This window comes from Chenopodium quinoa, unplaced genomic scaffold (genome assembly GCF_001683475.1).
Source record: "Chenopodium quinoa cultivar QQ74 unplaced genomic scaffold, ASM168347v1, whole genome shotgun sequence".
NCBI lineage: Eukaryota > Viridiplantae > Streptophyta > Magnoliopsida > Caryophyllales > Amaranthaceae > Chenopodium > Chenopodium quinoa.
Window position 1 is genome coordinate 6,515,295 of NW_018745454.1, and position 19,072 is coordinate 6,534,366.

Consider the following 19,072-nt stretch of genomic DNA (forward strand, 5'->3'; position numbering starts at 1 on the left):
GGCTCCTAATATATATATATAGCATATTTGGGCCTTTTGAGACCTTTGATGTTACTCGGTAATAGACTTGTAAAGGTAAGATTACCCTCGGGTAAAATAGGTAGGACCATTTTAGTGACCGAAGAAACAATAATAAAGTATAAAAAGGTTCATTGAATGCTAACTATGGGAGAAACATTGGCGCATAACACCTAAAACAAATAGGATTGCTAAGTTGTAAATAACGCATAAAGTACCATCATATATATAGGTTAATAAATACCATTAAATGTTGTAGTGATATAAATATTTTCTAATTGTACAAATAAGTATATGTAAGTCATACATCAAATATTATACCACTATGAGATATAACATCGCTATTAATACAACCTATAATGTAATGGTATAATATACAAGCATAATAGTACACAAAAAACCCACTAAACCATAAAAAAAAAAAAAAAAAAAAAAAAAAAAAAAAAAAAAAAAAATCTTTTTAAATGTCAAATGACTATTTTACCTCTACTAATTGTCTCTATAACACATAAGAGTTATGCGCCAAGATGCACTCCTATAAGCAAAGATTTTGTCTACGCAGTTAATTAAGGCATTTGTGGGCTTCTCTTGCTTCTTTGGGTATTTGGCTTAGGTAATTATGGTATTGCAAGTTTGGGAGGCTTTAATATCGTGGGATTTGGTACTTCGTGTATCTTTGGTACCTCTTATGTTGGCACTTTAGGCGCTATGGGTTAAGGCGTGCGACTCGACTTTTGGTGCTTTCGACACAATGGGAACACATGTATGGTCCATGGGCTACGTGAAAGTAGTTTTTGTCCAACCCTCAAGTTTTAGACACTCGATATGTGATTTTGTTTAAAAAGGAGTGGCAGAGAAATTTGATTGAAGGATTGATTATATCGGTAGTGTTACTCAACATAATAAATAATTAAATAGTGCTAAACTTCTAGTGTTATCCATAGGCACTGACTTGAACGTGAGGGTGATGAATTGAGTAATAACAGATATAAAAATAATTATAGAAGTAAAGATTGGCCAGCTGGTGAGGTTATTACGAAAGATAAAAAAAAAATGAGGCAATTGATTTATTTAACATACTTGGGAACTAGATAAAAAAATGCAATATAATCTTTAAATATACATATTTTCAAAAAAATCATATCTAATTTCAATATATGGTTAACAAATAAATTTGCAAATATATACTTCGTATAAATTACATTTATCTCTATGTAGTGCATGGTAATATCACGGTGGCATGTACTTCTTTACTATATATATGTACTATGTAATCAAAATATTTTTTTACGGTGTAATCTAAATCTAAAAAGAGAAAAAAGGTACAATGTTTAGTCCATTACACACACGGGATGATCTGTATTTTATTAGTAAGTTTCATAATTTACAAATTAAAGGTATTTAACAATAAAAACCTAATATAATAATAAAGTAAATTAGAACTTATTTTTCAAATCTAATCTGAAACAAGTAAAAAAATAAGGCGGACAAGACATCACCTTAATATTTTATTAGTGGACCATGAACTTAATTAATTGCTTATTATAGCGCAATTGGAATAGTCACTTGGTGAGTTAGTTACTAAAAAAAAACCGACTGTAAAAAGAAAAAGAGCCAGCTGTTAGAGCATCATTATTGGTGAACACAAAAAAATGGTTCATGGGTCACTATCACCATTTCTCTCTCATCCACATCAACCCAACAAACCATTTACAATATTCACTCTTAACAATGAACACTAAACAATGGTTCATCATCAATACACCCTACCCCACCTTATTTTATTTTTGTAAATATAATCTATTTAATTCATAATTATAATTTATTAACTCGATGTCAATGTAATTAATTGACGTATTTAATTTTTTAATCGTGATTACTAATTAAGAAATTATCGCGTTTTTTTATCAGCTTTTTAAAAAACTAATTCTTGTGATTAATATTTTTTAAACAACAACGCAGCTAATTTTAATTAACAAAAAAAAAAAAAGGTACAAATCGTGATTACAGTTCTACAACTATAATCTAGTACATTTTATTTAAAAAAAAAAAAAACAACTACACATCGTTTTGTAAGATGTCCTTAGGGATAACCATTTGTTGTAAACCTAGTTGCCTAAGTTTTCGTTGTTACCAAATTTATTCCATATATGTTCGACCAAGTCGTTTTTTAGCTGCAAATGAGTCTGTTGATCCTCAATCTCTGTTCTACGAGACAAGTATAAGCCGATATCCACAATACGATCAGTACGGTACTCGGTAGTGTCCTCATTAGAGTTGCCTCCAGCATTCATAAACTCATTGGTATTAACGTTATTTTGATACGTCTCTCGTTCATCTTCAACGATCATATTATGTATTATGATGCAGGAGAGCATGATATTGTGGAGTATGTCGGTATCCCACGCCAAAGACGGCTTTTTAATAATGGCAAAACGAGCTTGAAGGACTCCAAATGCGCGTTCAACGTCTTTCCTTGCAGCTTCCTGGTGTTTTGCGAATAAACGATCCTGACGAGTTTGTGGACTCGTAATGGATTTCACAAAAGAAGCCCATCTAGGGTAGATTCCATCAGTAAGATAATACCCATTCGTATAATGATGACCATTGACTACGGAGTTCACAGGAGGTGTTCGACCCTCTAAGACGTCTTCGAACACAGGGGATCGATGAAGCACATTAATATCGTTGCAGCTACCTGGCATCCCAAAGAACGAATGCCATATCCATAGATCTCTGTCCGCAACTGCCTCCAGTACGAGAGTTGCAACTCCTTCTCTTCCTTGATACTGCCCCTTCCATGCGTGTGGACAGTTCTTCCACTCCCAGTGCATACAATCAATGCTGCCTATCATGCCAGGAAATCCACGTTCTTCCCCAATACGTAGCAATCTTTCCATATCTGCGATGTTTGGACGGCGTAGGTACTGATCACCGAACAGGTTGATGACACCTTCTGTAAACTTTTGGAGTGCCAATCGTGAAGTTGCCTCACTTATACGGACATACTCATCACAAGCGTCTGAAGCACACCCGTAAGCTAGTTTTCTAACGGCCGCAGTGCACTTTTGAAGTGGAGACAAACCAAGACGACCTGCCGCATCTCGCCTTTGTTGAAACCAGGGGTCATGTTGGGTCACTGCGTTGAGAAGGCGCTCAAACACATGTTTACGCATTCGAAACCGGCGCCGGAACAAGGAACTTGGATAAACTGGGACTTCCGCGAAATAGTCATTGTATAACCGTGCATGACCTTCTTCGCGTCCCCTATCCTTTCGGGGCTCAGTAGATTTGCGTCGGCGTTGCTGAGTGGCAGCTTGAATAATTGGTGGAATGTACTCATGCATTACGTGTTGTATCATAAGACACACTTCATTACGTTGTTGAACTCTAAGCTCCCTTCCCTCATCATCCGAGTTAGATGAAGATGAAGAGGAATCGGTTGAGCTTTCGTTTAAACTGTTTGAATTCATTTTGTACGTAAGAAATGTAAGATAGAGTGAGGTTCGCTAATAGTAACTGCAAACGATTTATGTGTTTGTGTGTAAAAAAATGAAAGAATGGTGTTTATTTATAGTGAACTAATTTGTAATTATTCTTCATAAATAACTGAATATAAAGAGACAAAGATCACATGGGCTATGACAAACAATGAATTACAACCACACAGAAATTGAATGGAGAAGAAGGGTTTCACATGGGCTATGACCAACACTGGATTAGAACCACACAGAAATTGAATGGAGAAGAAGGGTTTCACATGGGCTAACAAAGGGGAAATTAAGATACTGACACAATTATATATAAAGAGACAAATTGATATAATTGAATAAACAGAATAAGATCACATGGGCTATGAAAATGGGAAAGTGGAAAAGATCCATTTTACTGATTAATTGATAAAGTACAAACATAAGGAAATGAGTACAAGAGGTTGAACTGGAATTGAAAACTTATCACTACTGAAAATGAAGAACAACAAAGGAATTGAACACACTTAACTACAATAAAAATAAAGGACACTAAGCATCATTATTGAAACGTTGAATATTGTTCCGAAGTATTACTATCATTTCGTCTTCCCACTGTTCTCGGTTTACTTTCTGTTTTAGACGAGATAGTTGCTCCCAGTTGATCCTATATTGCTCTAGCTCAATTTTCCGTTGTTTCCTTGCCTCATTGCGCTCCTGTATTTCAAGTCTCTTCATTTCTGCTTCGTTTGACACATTCATCGAATCCCCAAGTAGCTGCAATCGGCTGTTGAATGTTTCTAATTCCTTAAATGCTTGACTTGATGGAGCTTTACCCTTCAATCTCGACTTAGCCTTTTTAATACCTTCAGCACGAGCTACTCTCTCATCACCGACACCCACGCTGGTTGGTGTGGTAGGTGAGGAATTGTCACCCTCATCCCGTGTCCTCTTCCCACTACTTCCGCTCCCTACAGACTCATCCGTCAGTGGAGTTGAATGTGGACGTCCCACCGAAGGCTTGAATGTTTGTTGGTCCAAGAAAGACCGGAATTTGTCCCACTTCCTTAATTGGATCCATTCCTCGTGGAAGGTGAATCGTCCGAATGAGTTCTCATGGATTTTGTGGGCCTCTTGGATAACATCATCTTCGTTATAGCCACTTCCCTTTCGCTTCCGGGCCTTATCATAGCTTCCGCACCACTTTAACACGGCTTCAGAGATTCGCATCCACCTTCCCTTCAAACTACTAATAGTTCGTAGGGATATTTCATCTGCATTCGATTCCGGAGTTGATTGGAGTGGTTGCTGTAACATTTGAGTGAAGTTTTGATGGGGAGAAGGAGTTTCATTTCCCTCACCATCATCCTCGCATTCTTCATTTGCCTCATCTTCTTCAGATAAGACATTGCTCGATTCCCAAATATTGGGATTCGGTTGTTGTGACGGAAAATAACCAGATGCAACACCATATTCACCGTAACCCATTGGTATCATGGATGGATGTGGAAATTTGAACTGCTTTGAGAAAAATTAAAATTTTGAGGGAAATTTGGTGGATTATTTGGGAAACTTGACTGGGGTATTTGAGGATAAACTCCACAAAAATTATGGGGAATATTTGTGGGTGTTTGTGAAAAATTTGGGTGAATTGGAGGAAAATTGGCTTGATTCGGGATCATATTTTGACCCAATTTTTTTTTCTTCGTTCTATTTGTTTTGGGGTTGGTATTAGCATCCATAATTATAATTTATATTTGGAAAAAATAAAAATTTAATAATAATAATAATAATAATAACAATAATAATAAAAATAATAATAACGATAATAATAATAATAATAATAATAATAACGATAATAATAATAATAATAATAATAATAATAACGATAATAATAGTAATAATAACGATAATAATAAAAATAATAATAATAATAACGATAATAATAAAAATAATAGTAACAATAATAATAATATTAATGATAATAATTAAAAATAATAATAACAATAATAATATTAATATTGGTATAAATAATAATAATATTGGTAATTTTATAGAGGGGATTTTTGAAGAGAAAACAATAGTAGAAAAAAATGAATTTTCAAAGCTGAAGAAAGTATATCAATATGGGTGTCTATTTATAGAGGGGAAAAAATAGAGCCGTTGGTAATTTTTTTTTTTTTGATTTGTATTTTATAAAATATATCCGTTGTATTATTACAACGGATTTATTTAAAACAATGAACACGTGTCAAGCAGCGGCTGGGCCAAGTGGTGCGCTCCCAGCCGCTACTTTCTATTTTTTTTTCTGCCCGTTAATAAGCAAAACGACGTCGTTTTGCAACACGAAACAACAAAACGACGTCGTTTTGTATGAATATCAGTGGAAAATTTTGGTGGGGCCCACAGCGAATTATTTCGTCCAGCTGCTCGCTCCTGCAATCGAACGCATGACCACTCATCATGAACAATTATAGAGTTTGCCATTAAGCCACCACCTTATTTGTTCACTCATTGTGAACTATTAAAATGTTCACCATTAACGCTGCTCTTAGATGCTCTTACAAGATGACGACCTCTAATCCAATATAAAGACGACACGTTTACTAATTTAGCATCTCCAATTTATTTCTCCCACGAAAAAGTACACCGTATCTTACCATGAAACACATCGTATCATATCACACCCAAATTAAATAAATAAATAAAAATAAAAAAATTGAAAGAAAACGTCTCTGAGAGAAACTACCCGCCCTCCGCAAAAAAACACGAACCGTTCTTTCTCTCTCCTCAATCCCGCTTTTACTTTCTCTCTCTAAAATTACTCACTTTCTCTCTCTATTTTCTCCGCCCTTCCTTTCGACAGCGAAATCGAACTCTGAAGAAAAAACAAAATATTCCGCCCAAAAAATAAAAATAAAAATCAAATCGAATCGAAACCCTAACCCTAAATCGCAAAACTTATCCTCTACTTCGTCTTCATCTTCGCGTTAAATCTCTTCCTTTGATTTCATTTTTTATCTTTCTCTCTCTTCAATTTTTGTGGAAGGAATCTCGATTTTTTTTTGTATTGTTATTGTGAAGGTGGCGAAAAATTAGGGTTAGGGTTTGTAGATGGAATTTCCGAGTGGTGGTGGAATTTGATGACCGATAATAGCCGATGTCAGGGACGCGGGAGGATGATGTGTAGGGGAGCCGAAGGAGGCTGTGGAACGGAGGAGAAGCCGTGCCCGGTCAGTCGGAGTTCGCCGCCGGCAAGTTCTCCGGTGCCGGCGTCGATGACTTCGCCGGAAAAGTTTGAAGCTGTTATTTTAGGTGTAGACTTTTATTCGCAAGCTTTGAAAGCATTGTCGGAGCGGTCACCGTTTGATTCTGATGAGGTTTTGGCTAAAACTGTTGCCACACTCCCTAGTGGGCTGGCAGGGTTGTTGTCGAAACAGTCTGATAGTAAGAAAAAGCATAAGCGGCCACATTCGGAAACCAAGTCGTCGTCTCGAAAATGGTCTACTGAGAAGTCTAAGAACTCTGCGTTGTGGACTGAGCTGGAGGATTACTTTAGGGAGCTGACATTGCAAGATATTGAGAGGTTGCATCGATTCTCTACTTCATTTGATTCATTATTAGATAGTAGTAATTCACTCTTAAAAATTCCAGCTTTAGGAAAAGGTTTTAGGAGTAGTAGTAATAATAATGATGATATCAAAAAGGTAGAAAATGGGCATGTTGATATTCCTGCTGCTGCTACGATTAAGGAGGAAGAGGAGGTGGTTTTGGATGATAATGTTCCAATGCCAGATGCTGGAGGTTTGCAAGGTAAGGAGGAGGATGACAAAGATATTGATAAGCTGCCGGATGTTAAAATCGAAGATGGAAGTAGTGATAGTTTGAATGTAGTTGAGAAAGGTCCATCGCCGGTGTATACTTTGCCGACTTGTAGCAGCATAGAATGGGTTTTAGGTTCTAGGAACAGGGTATTGTTGACAACAACACGTCCTACAAAGAAAAGAAAGCTTTTGGGTTCGAATGCAGGGTTGGAAAGACTTATAGTTGCTCAACCTTGTCAAGGAAGCTCCAGTTTATGCCATGTTTGTAGTATGGGAGACTCAGGGGACCAATTGAACCAGTTGGCTGCTTGCAAATCATGTAAAGTTGTTGTCCACCAGAAGTGTTATGGGGTGCAAGGAGAGATTGATGGTTCTTGGCTGTGTTCCTGGTGTAAAAACATTGTTGATGCTCAAGCTGGACCTGCCCCAGGAAGTGATAGACCATGTGTTTTTTGTCCAAAGACTGGAGGGGCTTTGAAACCTTTTCAGAATGTAGGGAGGGGAAATGATGGCTCTGCTGAGTTTACTCACCTGTTTTGCAGTATGTGGATGCCAGAGGTTTACATAGATGACACCAGGCTAATGGAGCCAGTTTTATGTCAGGGGATGAAGGATGTTCGGGGGAAGTTAGTGTGTAATTTATGCAAATTGAAGCTCGGTTCATGTGTCCGATGCAGTGATGGTATGTTTAGTAGCTTGCTTAGTTATGTTGTTCTGTTACTGTTTCACTATAATGAAGCTTTTATAGAATGGTGTATGGAATCATTTTCAATGCAGATTTGTTATCAGTGATTTGGTAAACCATATTGATGCAAAATTTATCTCTTTCAATATATATCTACTTGAATTGGTGCCATATTATATAGTTTCAAGCCTAACTACCTTTCCAAGTAAATGTGGACCAAATTGAGACTTTGATGTAGATAGCTTGTATATTCACCCCGCCAAGCCTCAAAAAGACAAAGAAAGTTGTATTTATATTTTCATCAAGCACCTAGTTCAGCTATGCTCCTAATAGCTTACCTCATTCACTCTGTTTTCGTGTGCTGAATTTCTAGAGTTATTATGTTTAATGAACTGTACAATGTGTACTCATTGCTGGTGCTGTGCATTTATTTCCAGCACTGGTTTACGGCAACTTGTAGTATAAGTAAAGGCTTGCCTAGGTGATTAGATTTTGAGCATTGTTTCATTTGATAATATGGATTAAAAATTAAATTACAGGTGAATCTTTGTAATGCTGCAAATTAAATCTACACTTTGAGAGAGAGAATGTCATGCTAGCAATCTTCTATGTTTGACGCGCTAAATCAAACTAATCTTTAAACAATTGTCATGCTTATTTGATTATGCGCATCAGCATTAATAAATCTTTATATCAAGTGGGCAACATTTCAATTTTGTGTCTGAATGAGTTTTACGGGCTTGGAGACTTGGAATGAAAAGAGTGGTGATATAAATGTTAATGGTTCTCGTCTTTGTTGGTGTGCTTCTCAAAACTCTTCATATAGTGAAGATTTATCTCTACTTGTATGACAGGCCTTTACTCAGAATTTAGGTTTTTGGCGCTTATACTTTTGGCTTCATGTAAAAGGCTTGGTTGTTGGATTAATTTATTATAATTTCCTTTCAATTCCTCAATTATACCATTAAATGTAATAGTTTGGCGAGCCTTTTGATGATATTTAATGTTTATGGAAACCTAGTATCTGGAGATTTTGTTTAATTTTTCCTGTTTGGTGGGTTGGCATTTATTGTGCCCTTGTCATTCTTTGGATTCTGTTTTCTGTTTGTTTACCAATCTTTAGTTTGTTTGAGCTTGCTTACTTAATTTGTTCTTGTTTCTGATCAAACGCCTTATTACCAAAAATGAAAGCCTTTCAACAGTTGAATTGAGAATTGGATACTAAAAGCACAAGTGAGTTCTTTGGATGTACTTTGCTCTGTTTAGAGGGGAGGTTATCTTTGCTTTTTCATACTGAAAATACATGCTGGTGACGTGGTGAGCTAGGAGAGGTAGTAGAGAGCAAGGCTTGTTCTATATTCTTGGATGCTTCTGTCTTTAATATTAATGCAATTTTTTTCTCCACTAAGATCTTTTTTTTTTTTTTTTTTTTTTTTTTTCCCTTGAGTCTTTTTTAGGGCTGGAATGTGCTTAATTTTTTAAATTATATATTTTTTTATTTATTTATATTTTTTTTATTTATTTATTATATCTAACCCAATTTTAGGGGATGGATGAATGAATGAATGCTATTATTTCTGTACCAAAGTCTTCATGCTGTGATACTATAAAATGTCTCCTAGGGAGGTATGCCTAAGCTGCATAAACTGTTGTAGGTTGGGTTATCTATTGTTTAGATTGTGCTGGTTTGAATTTTCCCAAGCATAATAGTTGCTTTCTATAGTGTGCATGCACTTCTATTGATTGGTAATCTAATCTGCAGTCTTACCATCATAGACATTTCCTGTCATAATGTTGTCTGTTGTATTCCCGTTTTACATTTTGAAGGGGCAATTTATTGTGCAGGATCATGCAGAACTGCATTCCATCCTCTTTGTGCTAGGGAGGCAAAACATAAACTTGAGGTCTGGGGAAGGTTTGGTTGCGATGATGTAAGTTACATTTGAATCTGGAATTGTATTTTGTTGCTGATTAACTACAAGTATCGGCCTATTTGATGATGGCTGAAACTGCTTTATTTTGTGTTCTTGACAGATTGAACTACGGGCTTTTTGTTCTAAACACTCTGGGAATTTTAATCCTGATGACAGTGTTGCCTTAGAGAGTCATGAACAGAATCATGCTGTTGGCAGTGATTTACTTGGTTCCTCAATTGAATCAGCTTCATTGCCGGAGAATAAAATAAAGAAACTCAAAATAGGCTGTAAAAATGGAGATAAAGTTACTTTACAAATCGGAGTAGCAGATGCTGATTCTAATAATTTGGGAGAAAGAGAGTGGCAGGACCAGGGACAAGATGCAAACTCCAATACAAATCTTGAATTAGGATCAGGTGATGGGGAGAAGTTAAGTGATATGGGCTTAGGAGGCGCATGTGAGGATGTCAAGACATCTCGTCTTCTTGATCTTGGCTTGGTTCTTAAGAAGGTGCGTGCTATTAGTTTCACTTTATTAGCACTTAGTTGGGGTTCTGTTTGTGTATTCCGTAGATTTATTGTAACATGTTTTTCCCTCCCTTTTCAGCTAATAGATCGTAGAAAAATTAGTATGGAACACATTGCTTCTCAAATTGGCATCTCAGAGGATTCTTTGGCAGCAAGGCTCACTGTAATTTCTAGTTCTTTTTATATGACAATTTATGGATCAGATAGAATATGAATTTAGCTTAACATACATTTGTATATCTTCATTGCTATAAAGTTACACTTGTAATCAAATGCTCATTGTGTGTGACAATCAAATTGTTATTGCAGGACAATCAGTTAAGCCCTGAATTGTACTTCAAGCTATTAAGGTGGCTTAAAGGTCGTTCTTACCTGGATACTGCAGCAAAGGACTGGAGAGAGAAACTTCGCTGCTTGATGCCATCAGAAGCTGAGTTAAATACGGATGACAGGACTGATGCTGTTACTTTGAGACACTTTGATATTTCAGATGATGTTCCTGTCAAGTCAGTTCCTCCTAGGAGGAGGACAGTTGGAAACATCAGAATTCTGAATGAGGACAAAGATGTATCCTTGTGCAATGATAAAAGACTAGGGAATGGTGCATTAACTAAGGAGGCAACAGAACATGAAGATATGAATGATCATGAAAAACAGAGTAAAGATTCAATTTCAAATAGCATTGAAGAGGTGACATCTTGTATCATTTTGCTGTCAATTTCTTTGTGTCAAGTGTATTATGTTCTGGTTTTGGTTGGCTATTGATTTATTATATTATGGGTCGATTGAGTTAGCTTCTTTTTTCTGTAACATTAATACTTTTATTTCTTGTATCAAGATCCTATGATAGGCCTGCATTTTACTTTATATAGTCTTATTGATGAAGACATTAGGGTTGTGATCTGTGATGAAGTTGCTATTTGATGTCATCTCTGCAAAGTGCAAATTAGTTTATACATTCAGAATGTTTAAGTGTTTTAGTAAGCATTTGGTGGGTCTATGTTTTGATATCCGAGCTTAAAAGTAGATGTGGGTGATACAATTTATACCCCCTTTTGTCCCAATTTAAATGTCACCCTTCAATTTATGGCATCGTCACACTAATATTTACTCCCATATTGATTCTCTCTTTTCACCACCGAAAGTTAGGGCTATACCTCTTCTCTTATTTAACTATTTCTTTTTCCCACTCTCCTATCACATTTACTTTTCTATTAATTAGATAAGCCCATAACAGTTGATTGCTTACAAGTTTAGCTTGGCTCTTGAGACAGTTTTGGATTGAGAGAAAATTGGATTGTAGGTAATTTCTATTGAGAGAGAAGTAGATGTAAATTCCTGTGATTTAAGAGAGTGATTAATTGTATATTGAGAGAGAAAGTAGATTTGACTTCATGTAATTAAAGAGAGTTGGTAAGTGTATATTGTGAAGAGAGAAATGAAAATGTGATTGGAGCTAGTCCTTTTCTTGAAATAGGAGTTCTTTAGTCAGAAGTTGGTAATGTAATTGGGAATATGACAAACAATATGAGGGTCAAATGAAGAGAGAGTGCCTGAGAGGACTATACTACGCAAAAGAATCGGTCAACACTTTTTGAAAGTTTGGTTCTTTACTGTGAAGGACGTTTTTTATAGGCATTAAAGTAAAGTTGTCGTCATAGTTGCCATCAGTTAAAATTGGTTTCCCATGTGCTTCCTGTCCAAATGTTTCATGATCTCAACTTGTAAGTTAAAGGGAACGTGAAGAGACACTTGTTTCTTTTCTGTTTATCTTTTAGATTTGGTGGTAGTCATTATTGATCTATAATTTTGATGAAACTTTGAATTTGTTCAGCACTTTGAGTATCACTTTTTCATGTTCAAAATTTGTGGTAACCTTTATGATTATAAGATTCAATGAGTGTATCGTTGTTGAAATTGGCTATGTTATCTTTTTGCAGATTATGGTTGTTGGTGTTGAACGTCCAACAGTAGATGCTTCGCCTACATCTGATAGTACGTTGTTTCTTTTAAATGTAATTGTTAATTATATACTCTAGTATTTAAGTCAAAATTATTGAATAAGACCACTAGGTATAAATAATTGCTTTGCCTCTATCTTGCTGCTCAAACTTTGGTTGCATTAATCTTTTCAAAAAAATTTAAGTAATTTATAAAATTGTTTGTGCTGTATGGATTGCCGGCTAGCTTAATGGCTCACATATATTGTTCAGGTACTATATTGAAACCAAACAGCCATTTTGATATTGATTATAATGGAGCAGAAGAGGGTACTTCTTCTGGAAAGAGTTCATTGTTGGATTTGGACCATGATACTCCTTCCTGCTCTTCTGTTTATACAGTTGGCTATTGTGATGGGTAAGCCTTCTTGTCAAATTATTAGTTTTCAGTTTTTCACATATATGTTCTCGTATCTCTTTGAGTTCATCTTACTAGAATATTTGTGCTTGTTATAGGCTTAGAATTTGTTTTTCTCTTCATTTGGGGTGAATTGTTTAGCAAATCTCATTTTACAACGCAGAAATAGTGAACCTGGAATCAATTCTTCTGTGCACCCTTACATCCAGAAGAAATTAGATGAAGTGCAAAGTTGGCTTAGTCGAAGAACTCCTGATATTAATGGTTGGGTTTCATTTTTCTGTCTGTGCTCAATTTCTGAAAGTAGGATGAATGTAAACTTTACTTGTATTTGTAGGTTGTATAGAACTGGAGTCTTGGGCTATGGAGCAGACTGTAAATGCTGAAAAGAAATTTTCAGTATGTAATGGCGAGGGTGAGGAAAGAGAAGTGAAGGCTGATGAGATGGGTGTTTCTGACCTTTCCCCTGAAAATGAATTGGAAGGAGAAATAATCTTTTTTCAACAGCAATTGTTATGCAATACTGTTGCTCTGAAGTGTAAGAGTGGTCAGTTACTTGTTCCAGTAGTATTCCTTCTAGTTTTGAGGGTGATTTGATGTCTGATTTATTGGTTCATCATTAACATTGTCTTCCGAGTCCTTTTTTGATTCTGCTTCCCAGTGTTTGTATTCATTTTGTTAGTTGCTGGGTCATTTAATTTGGTCATCATTTTGTGCAGATCAGCTAGTTTGCAAGATTGTCAATAGTTTGCCAAATGAAATGGATTCAGTAAGGAAGCGTAGATGGGATTCTGTTCATGTTAACCAGTACATATATGAGCTTAAAGAAGCAAGGAAGCAGGGTAGAAAGGAGAGAAGGCACAAGGAAGCCCAAGCTGTACTGGCTGCTGCCACTGCTGCTGCTGCTGCTTCGTCTAGAGTTTCGTCTTTGAGGAAAGACATGGTTGATGAATCTTCACAGCAAGAGGTTTTAAATTACAAGCCATTCTATTTGTTGGTTGTCATGTAGTAGCCGTTTTGCAGTATTCCCTTCACTCGTGTAATTATTGATGTCTTATCATTTTCCCTTTCAGAATCTATTGAAGGTGGAAAGTGGCATGGTTCGTGGAAGCCTATCATCACTGTCAGTTCCATGCACGAAGGTGTCCAACCCTACCTTGGATGCTCCCAAGGCAAAATCAGACGGATACTCTGATGTGTTTCCGTTTGCTTCTGGGACACCAAAAGAACATCCAAAATCATGTGACATATGCAGACGCTCTGAGAGTTTACTGAATCCTATATTAGTGTGTTCTAGTTGTAAGGTATGCCTAATTTAAATCATATTTTACCTGTTGACTTGATTCTGTTAATTTAATTGATGTGACACCTTTCCTTTTCTTTTTTTTTTTGTGTTTTTTTTTTTTTTTTTTTTTTTTTGGGGGGGTGGGTTTATCAGGTTGCAGTTCATTTAAATTGCTACCGCAGTGTCAAGGAATCTACCGGTCCCTGGTATTGTGAATTATGTGATGAATCATCTTCGTCCAAGGTTTCTAGAGCTACCGTTAATTCTTGGGAGAATTCAAATCCTATCGAAGAATGTGGATTATGTGGGGCTTCAAATGGTGCGTTTAGAAAATCAAGCAATGGTCAATGGGTCCATGCATACTGTGCTGAGGTAAAATATGAAATTTTTTGCTGTCATCTGCTTGTTTCTCTTACAAGGCTCTAATGGATTTCTGCTTGCTATTTATCTGTGTAGTGGGTGTTTGATTCAACCTTCAAAAGAGGTCAGGTGTCTCCTGTTATAGGAATGGTATGTCTCCACTATTTGAATTCAGCTCTACTGACATCTTCCAGGTCTATGTTTTCTAATGGGTTTCCAATGTTGTAGTTTTATATAAAAGGTTATTCCTTGTATTTGTTGTCTTTTAGCACTTGTTAAATTTGCAACTCTTTTGATGCCAGGAAACAGTGCCGAAGGGGAATGACATGTGCTGTGTCTGTCATAAGAAATTTGGTGTCTGCATAAAGGTGAATGTCTACGAGTTTTTATGGCATGCTAGGATTGCGAGTAATATATGAAATGGGTAATGAAGACGATATTGAGAATGATGATATGTGGTAATAATTGATGAGGGAGGGAGAACTACTAGGTCTACTACCTCCATTTTAGGGGTGATATGTTACCCTAGTGTGATCGTAGGTAACTATTGACCCTAAAATTAGAGAAATAATTCCCTCATACCTCCCTTATAAAATTACGACCTCATTCCTTCTAGAAGCATCTTCTTCCACCCCTTTCTTTATGTCTGTCTTTCATTATCCCCTTGATACATTATTTTCAATCAAAACATGCTCTAAGTAGAAAAATTTGCTTTGACCTTTGCGGAGGCTGTTAAGCTGACTTTCCTTTCACACTTGCTGTGTAGTGCAATTATGGCAATTGTCAGTCTACATTCCACCCATCATGTGCCAGGTCTGCTGACTACTATATGTATACCAAATACATTGGTGGAGGCAAGATGCAGCATAAAGCTTATTGCAGTAAGCATAGTTTGGAGCAAAGAACAAAAGTAAAGTCTATCTTTTATTTCTCAATCTTTTCCATACTTGTTTTGCTCTTTATTGTTGTCGTGACTAGTTCCTCATGATTTGGTAATCAGGCTGAAACGCAGAAGCATGGTGCTGAAGACCTAAAAATTGTTAAGCAACATCGGGTGAGTGGGGGAAGTTTTTTGCATTGTTTATCGCATAAGCTCTTGTTGCTTGTTATGATATTGTCTATTCTCAACTGATTGGTTCCTGGAGATTTTGCAATTTTAGTAGTTTTTTTCCCCTTGTTTCTTGCTCTTATACACCATCTGTTGAACCTGTTAGATTTACCAGATTGCAGTTTCTCTCTCTTGTGTGGATGGGCCTTGTCTTTTGCTCACTTAGCTCTTAGATCTTTCCTTGCAATTATCGTATGATGTCATTGTCAAAGGTCAATGATTTAGTCTCAACAGTTTAGAATTATTTGACAATTGTGTCTGTAAAGAACCTTGCAGATTCAATTTTATACAATGCGGCACTCCTTTCACAATCTTGGAACACTTAATATATGGTATTGTGATTGTAAATATGTGCACGTGATAACATAAACTTTTGATGTGTGTTATTTTCTCTGTTAGAACATCTGGTAGAATTTTTGGTAGTTGGTTCCTTTATTTTCTCGTTGTGGGCATGGAACAATGACTGCTGATTTTTTCATGCACATTTGTGTTTTGTTCTTATCTCGATTGAAAAATGTTGCCTCAATGCATGTGAACTAGATCATTTTATTTTATAATCAAAGTAAAATTCTAAACGAAACTATTATGTTTGTTTTGGTCAGGTTGAGCTGGAAAAGTTACGTCTCCTTTGTGAGAGGATTGTCAAACGGGAAAAGCTGAAGGTAATTGAGGAATGCACCTTTCTTTTTGTTTAGTATGCTGGGCCTTTATGTTGCTTTGTTTTTTTGATTTTTTATTTATTTTTTGTTGTTTTTGCCTGAGATTATTTTAGTAACTTGGATAGTAGTTGTATGGTTTTTAAATGAATTGTGATCGTAGGTCCAGTTTTTAAAACTAAGTGAATTATCATTGGATAGTGGGGTGTTACTGGTTTAATATCAGCCATTTCATGCAAGTAATTGGCATTTGCTGTCTCTGTTACTAGTTTTGCATGTGAATCATGTTTATTTTGTTTGAACTCTTTGAGATAGTCAATTATTTTTTGATTTTTTTTGTAAGAGGTAACCCAGGACTGTTTTATTTTGAGTTCCTGACCAATTGTATGGATTGCAGCGAGAATTGGTTATTTGCAACCATGACGTTTTTGCTTCGAAACAAGATTCTTTGGTTTTCTCCATGCTTGTACAACGTCCCTTTTCATCTCATGAAAGTTCCGACTCGGCTACCACATCCCTTAAGGGGCATGTGGATGGTTCTAGGTCATGCAGCGATGCAATGCAAAGATCTGATGACATCACTGTTGATAGTGCATTATCAACAAAGCGGTGTATCAGGCTTCCGCGGTCTATAGATAATGATCAAAAAACTGAAGTTAGTTCTACATCACGCCATCATGTACCAAAGCCGCCAGACAGGGGTTCATTTGCTGGGAAGCAAATTCCTGTTAGAGCATCTTTGGCAAGTCGTGATTTCTCACAAAGCATGGATAATTCATTAAATTCCAGAAAGGTATGTAACTTTTTTTTTAAAAAATTGTTTATCCTTCTACCAAGTGCTCTTTCTCACTATAGGAGAGTTCTGTCAATTGGCTTACAACTACTTTAATAAGAATATGGTTAATGCTTTTAATATCTAATTTGTGGATATTCTGAATTATGAAATCTCCTATTTTATGTTAAAGCTGCATAATAATCTTTAGCATCGTAATCCTCCTCAAAACTCAAAAGCTATCTCTTTTGCCTAGTTAATGTTGTTTTAGACTTGAATATTTTATTTTTAATTTTTTTATTGGAAGACTTGGAGCCTAGGTGGTACTTTTTTCGAGGAATTTGCCGTTATGTTTAATGTTTTATGTATCTATTTGATGCCTGTATGCAGCACCTTGAAACATTTGAGAAGGAGCTGGTTATGACTTCTGACCAAGCATCTTTGAAAAATAGGCGGTTACCAAAGGGATATATCTATGTTCCTATTGATTATCTCTCCAATGGGAAGCCAGTCAGGCATAATTCTGTTGAAAGAGAAGAAGTAGATGATTAGATTGGCAAGGTTTTTACTCCATGGCTTGTGCTTCTGGGTGAAATATCATGGTTTACACTGTTCTTGATGCTCATGTGATTGCATTTGTCCTAGCATGAGCCTCAAATTGATGCCTGGATGAAGGTTTGGGCTTATCTCATGACATGAAGTTCTCGATTGTTTAGAGAAATTTTGGCATCATTTGTTGTATATTCGTTCTCAGAGCAATTGTACAGTGGGTGAGGGTTTGATCTTTGATTTGTTCTATGGGGCCGCAAGTGCTTCCTCCCTTTATATTTCCTGATAGCAAGATGCTTCTTTTGCTTTGCCTTTGTAACTGTAAGCAAGCTAGAAGGATACACCTGCTGTTAATGTTTTGTAAAGTTAGTGTATATATCCTTACAGTGTTCCGAAGTAATCGCTCGGACATCAGATCAATACAAAAATTAAATTATTTTTCTGACCACTGTTGATCGAGATCTGAGTACAATTTGTGTTTTTCTTTGCACCTGTATAGGTTTTTGTTTATTTATATGTTAATTTGGATGCACTCTTTCCATCGATCTATTTGTCAGTTTTATCTTTGTGGAGCCTCAATCTTGATAAAATCAGCAAGGTAAGTTCAATCTTGGCATTCTAGCTAATTTGTGAATATTCTTTACTGGCTGTCTTCTACTTGTGATCTGAAGGCCCCTGTTGAATGGCGCAGACTTGGAAAAGGAGATGCTCAGTTGCTTCATGTATTTTACCTTTCATTTTTTTTGGAAGAGTGGTGCCCATGGTGCTATGATTTTGAAGGTTTTGTTTGAGATATATGTTACTATCAGTTTGAAGAACTTGCACAGAAACTGCTGTAGTTTCCTCGGATCATTACAGTTTTCTTAGAAGCAGTTTCCTCGGATCATTAGAGTTCTCTGAGTAGCTGGGATTAGCTTTCTGGTAAGAGATGTTTTAACTTTGAATCTTTCTATGTAGAAAATTGGTACGATTCTGGTTTAGCTGTCTAGGAAATACCAGGAAGAGATTAAGTGGTGACTATTTCAAGATTTCGCTTTTAAAATTCTCCCATTGCTTAATCCTGAGCTCACTTGTGTGAGCATTGCTTTGCTTTGGTTTTCTGAGTAATACGGAGTACTCTGTAAGATCAGGGTGCTCTCATATTCCTATTTAATGTTGCGTCCGTTTGGTTGTGTGATTTTCGGCTACTGTTATCACTTATATAAATTGCTGTAGATTCTATGAAAGGGCCTTCTGTTATTGTTGGTAGAGATCCTATGGAAGTACGAAGTAAAAGATACTTAGGAAGCTATTACGGTGTATGCGCTTTTATACTTGTATTTCTATTCGAATAATGTTTTTCTGGTGGATTTCGGCCGGCAAATTATTGCATATAATGCTGACATGTTAATTCCTTTTTTTTAGAAAAATAATACATGTAAATACTAATGAGTAATGACCTTGTTAAGAAACTTCTTTTTGGATGCAAAAACAAATTAGGGCCGTTATTTTTCAAGATAATTAGGTATTAAAAGTTGGATTTGAATGGGAAAATATGATTAAG

The 19,072-nt window shown here is 36.1% G+C and overlaps 2 protein-coding genes across 3 annotated transcripts; one reads left to right on the forward strand and one right to left on the reverse strand.

Moving 5' to 3' along the window:
- Positions 1 to 2,062: 2,062 nt before the first annotated feature.
- On the reverse strand, positions 2,063 to 3,369 carry LOC110714127 (putative nuclease HARBI1). The gene has a single exon (XM_021892600.1). The coding sequence runs from the start codon at positions 3,363 to 3,365 to the stop codon at positions 2,127 to 2,129; it is 1,239 nt and encodes a 412-aa protein (XP_021748292.1). The 5' UTR covers positions 3,366 to 3,369; the 3' UTR covers positions 2,063 to 2,126.
- Positions 3,370 to 5,889: 2,520 nt separating this feature from the next.
- On the forward strand, positions 5,890 to 17,977 carry LOC110714096. 2 transcript variants are annotated; one of them, XM_021892570.1, is made up of 19 exons: positions 5,890 to 7,994; positions 9,843 to 9,928; positions 10,032 to 10,424; positions 10,521 to 10,604; positions 10,751 to 11,131; positions 12,382 to 12,436; positions 12,655 to 12,799; positions 12,963 to 13,063; positions 13,137 to 13,337; positions 13,519 to 13,766; positions 13,873 to 14,103; positions 14,238 to 14,456; positions 14,541 to 14,594; positions 14,747 to 14,812; positions 15,211 to 15,354; positions 15,445 to 15,498; positions 16,155 to 16,214; positions 16,606 to 17,001; positions 17,371 to 17,977. In XM_021892570.1, the coding sequence occupies exons 1-19, from the start codon at positions 6,632 to 6,634 to the stop codon at positions 17,530 to 17,532; spliced, it is 4,443 nt and encodes a 1,480-aa protein (XP_021748262.1). In that variant the 5' UTR covers positions 5,890 to 6,631; the 3' UTR covers positions 17,533 to 17,977. The 2 variants fall into 2 exon arrangements, with proteins under 2 accessions (XP_021748262.1, XP_021748261.1); XM_021892569.1 differs by having other exon boundaries at positions 5,891 to 7,994; positions 13,137 to 13,346.
- Positions 17,978 to 19,072: the final 1,095 nt, after the last annotated feature.

Excerpts from the sequence above, each read along its gene's own strand:
- LOC110714127 (XM_021892600.1), bottom strand. The coding sequence starts at position 3,365 with ATGCATGAGTACATTCCACCAATTATTCAAGCTGCCACTCAGCAACGC.
- LOC110714096 (XM_021892569.1), top strand. The coding sequence starts at position 6,632 with ATGACCGATAATAGCCGATGTCAGGGACGCGGGAGGATGATGTGTAGG. Across the intron at positions 7,995-9,842 it reads ATGTGTCCGATGCAGTGATG|GATCATGCAGAACTGCATTC; the intron begins GTATGTTTAGTA and ends TTTATTGTGCAG. Across the intron at positions 15,499-16,154 it reads AAATTGTTAAGCAACATCGG|GTTGAGCTGGAAAAGTTACG; the intron begins GTGAGTGGGGGA and ends TGTTTTGGTCAG.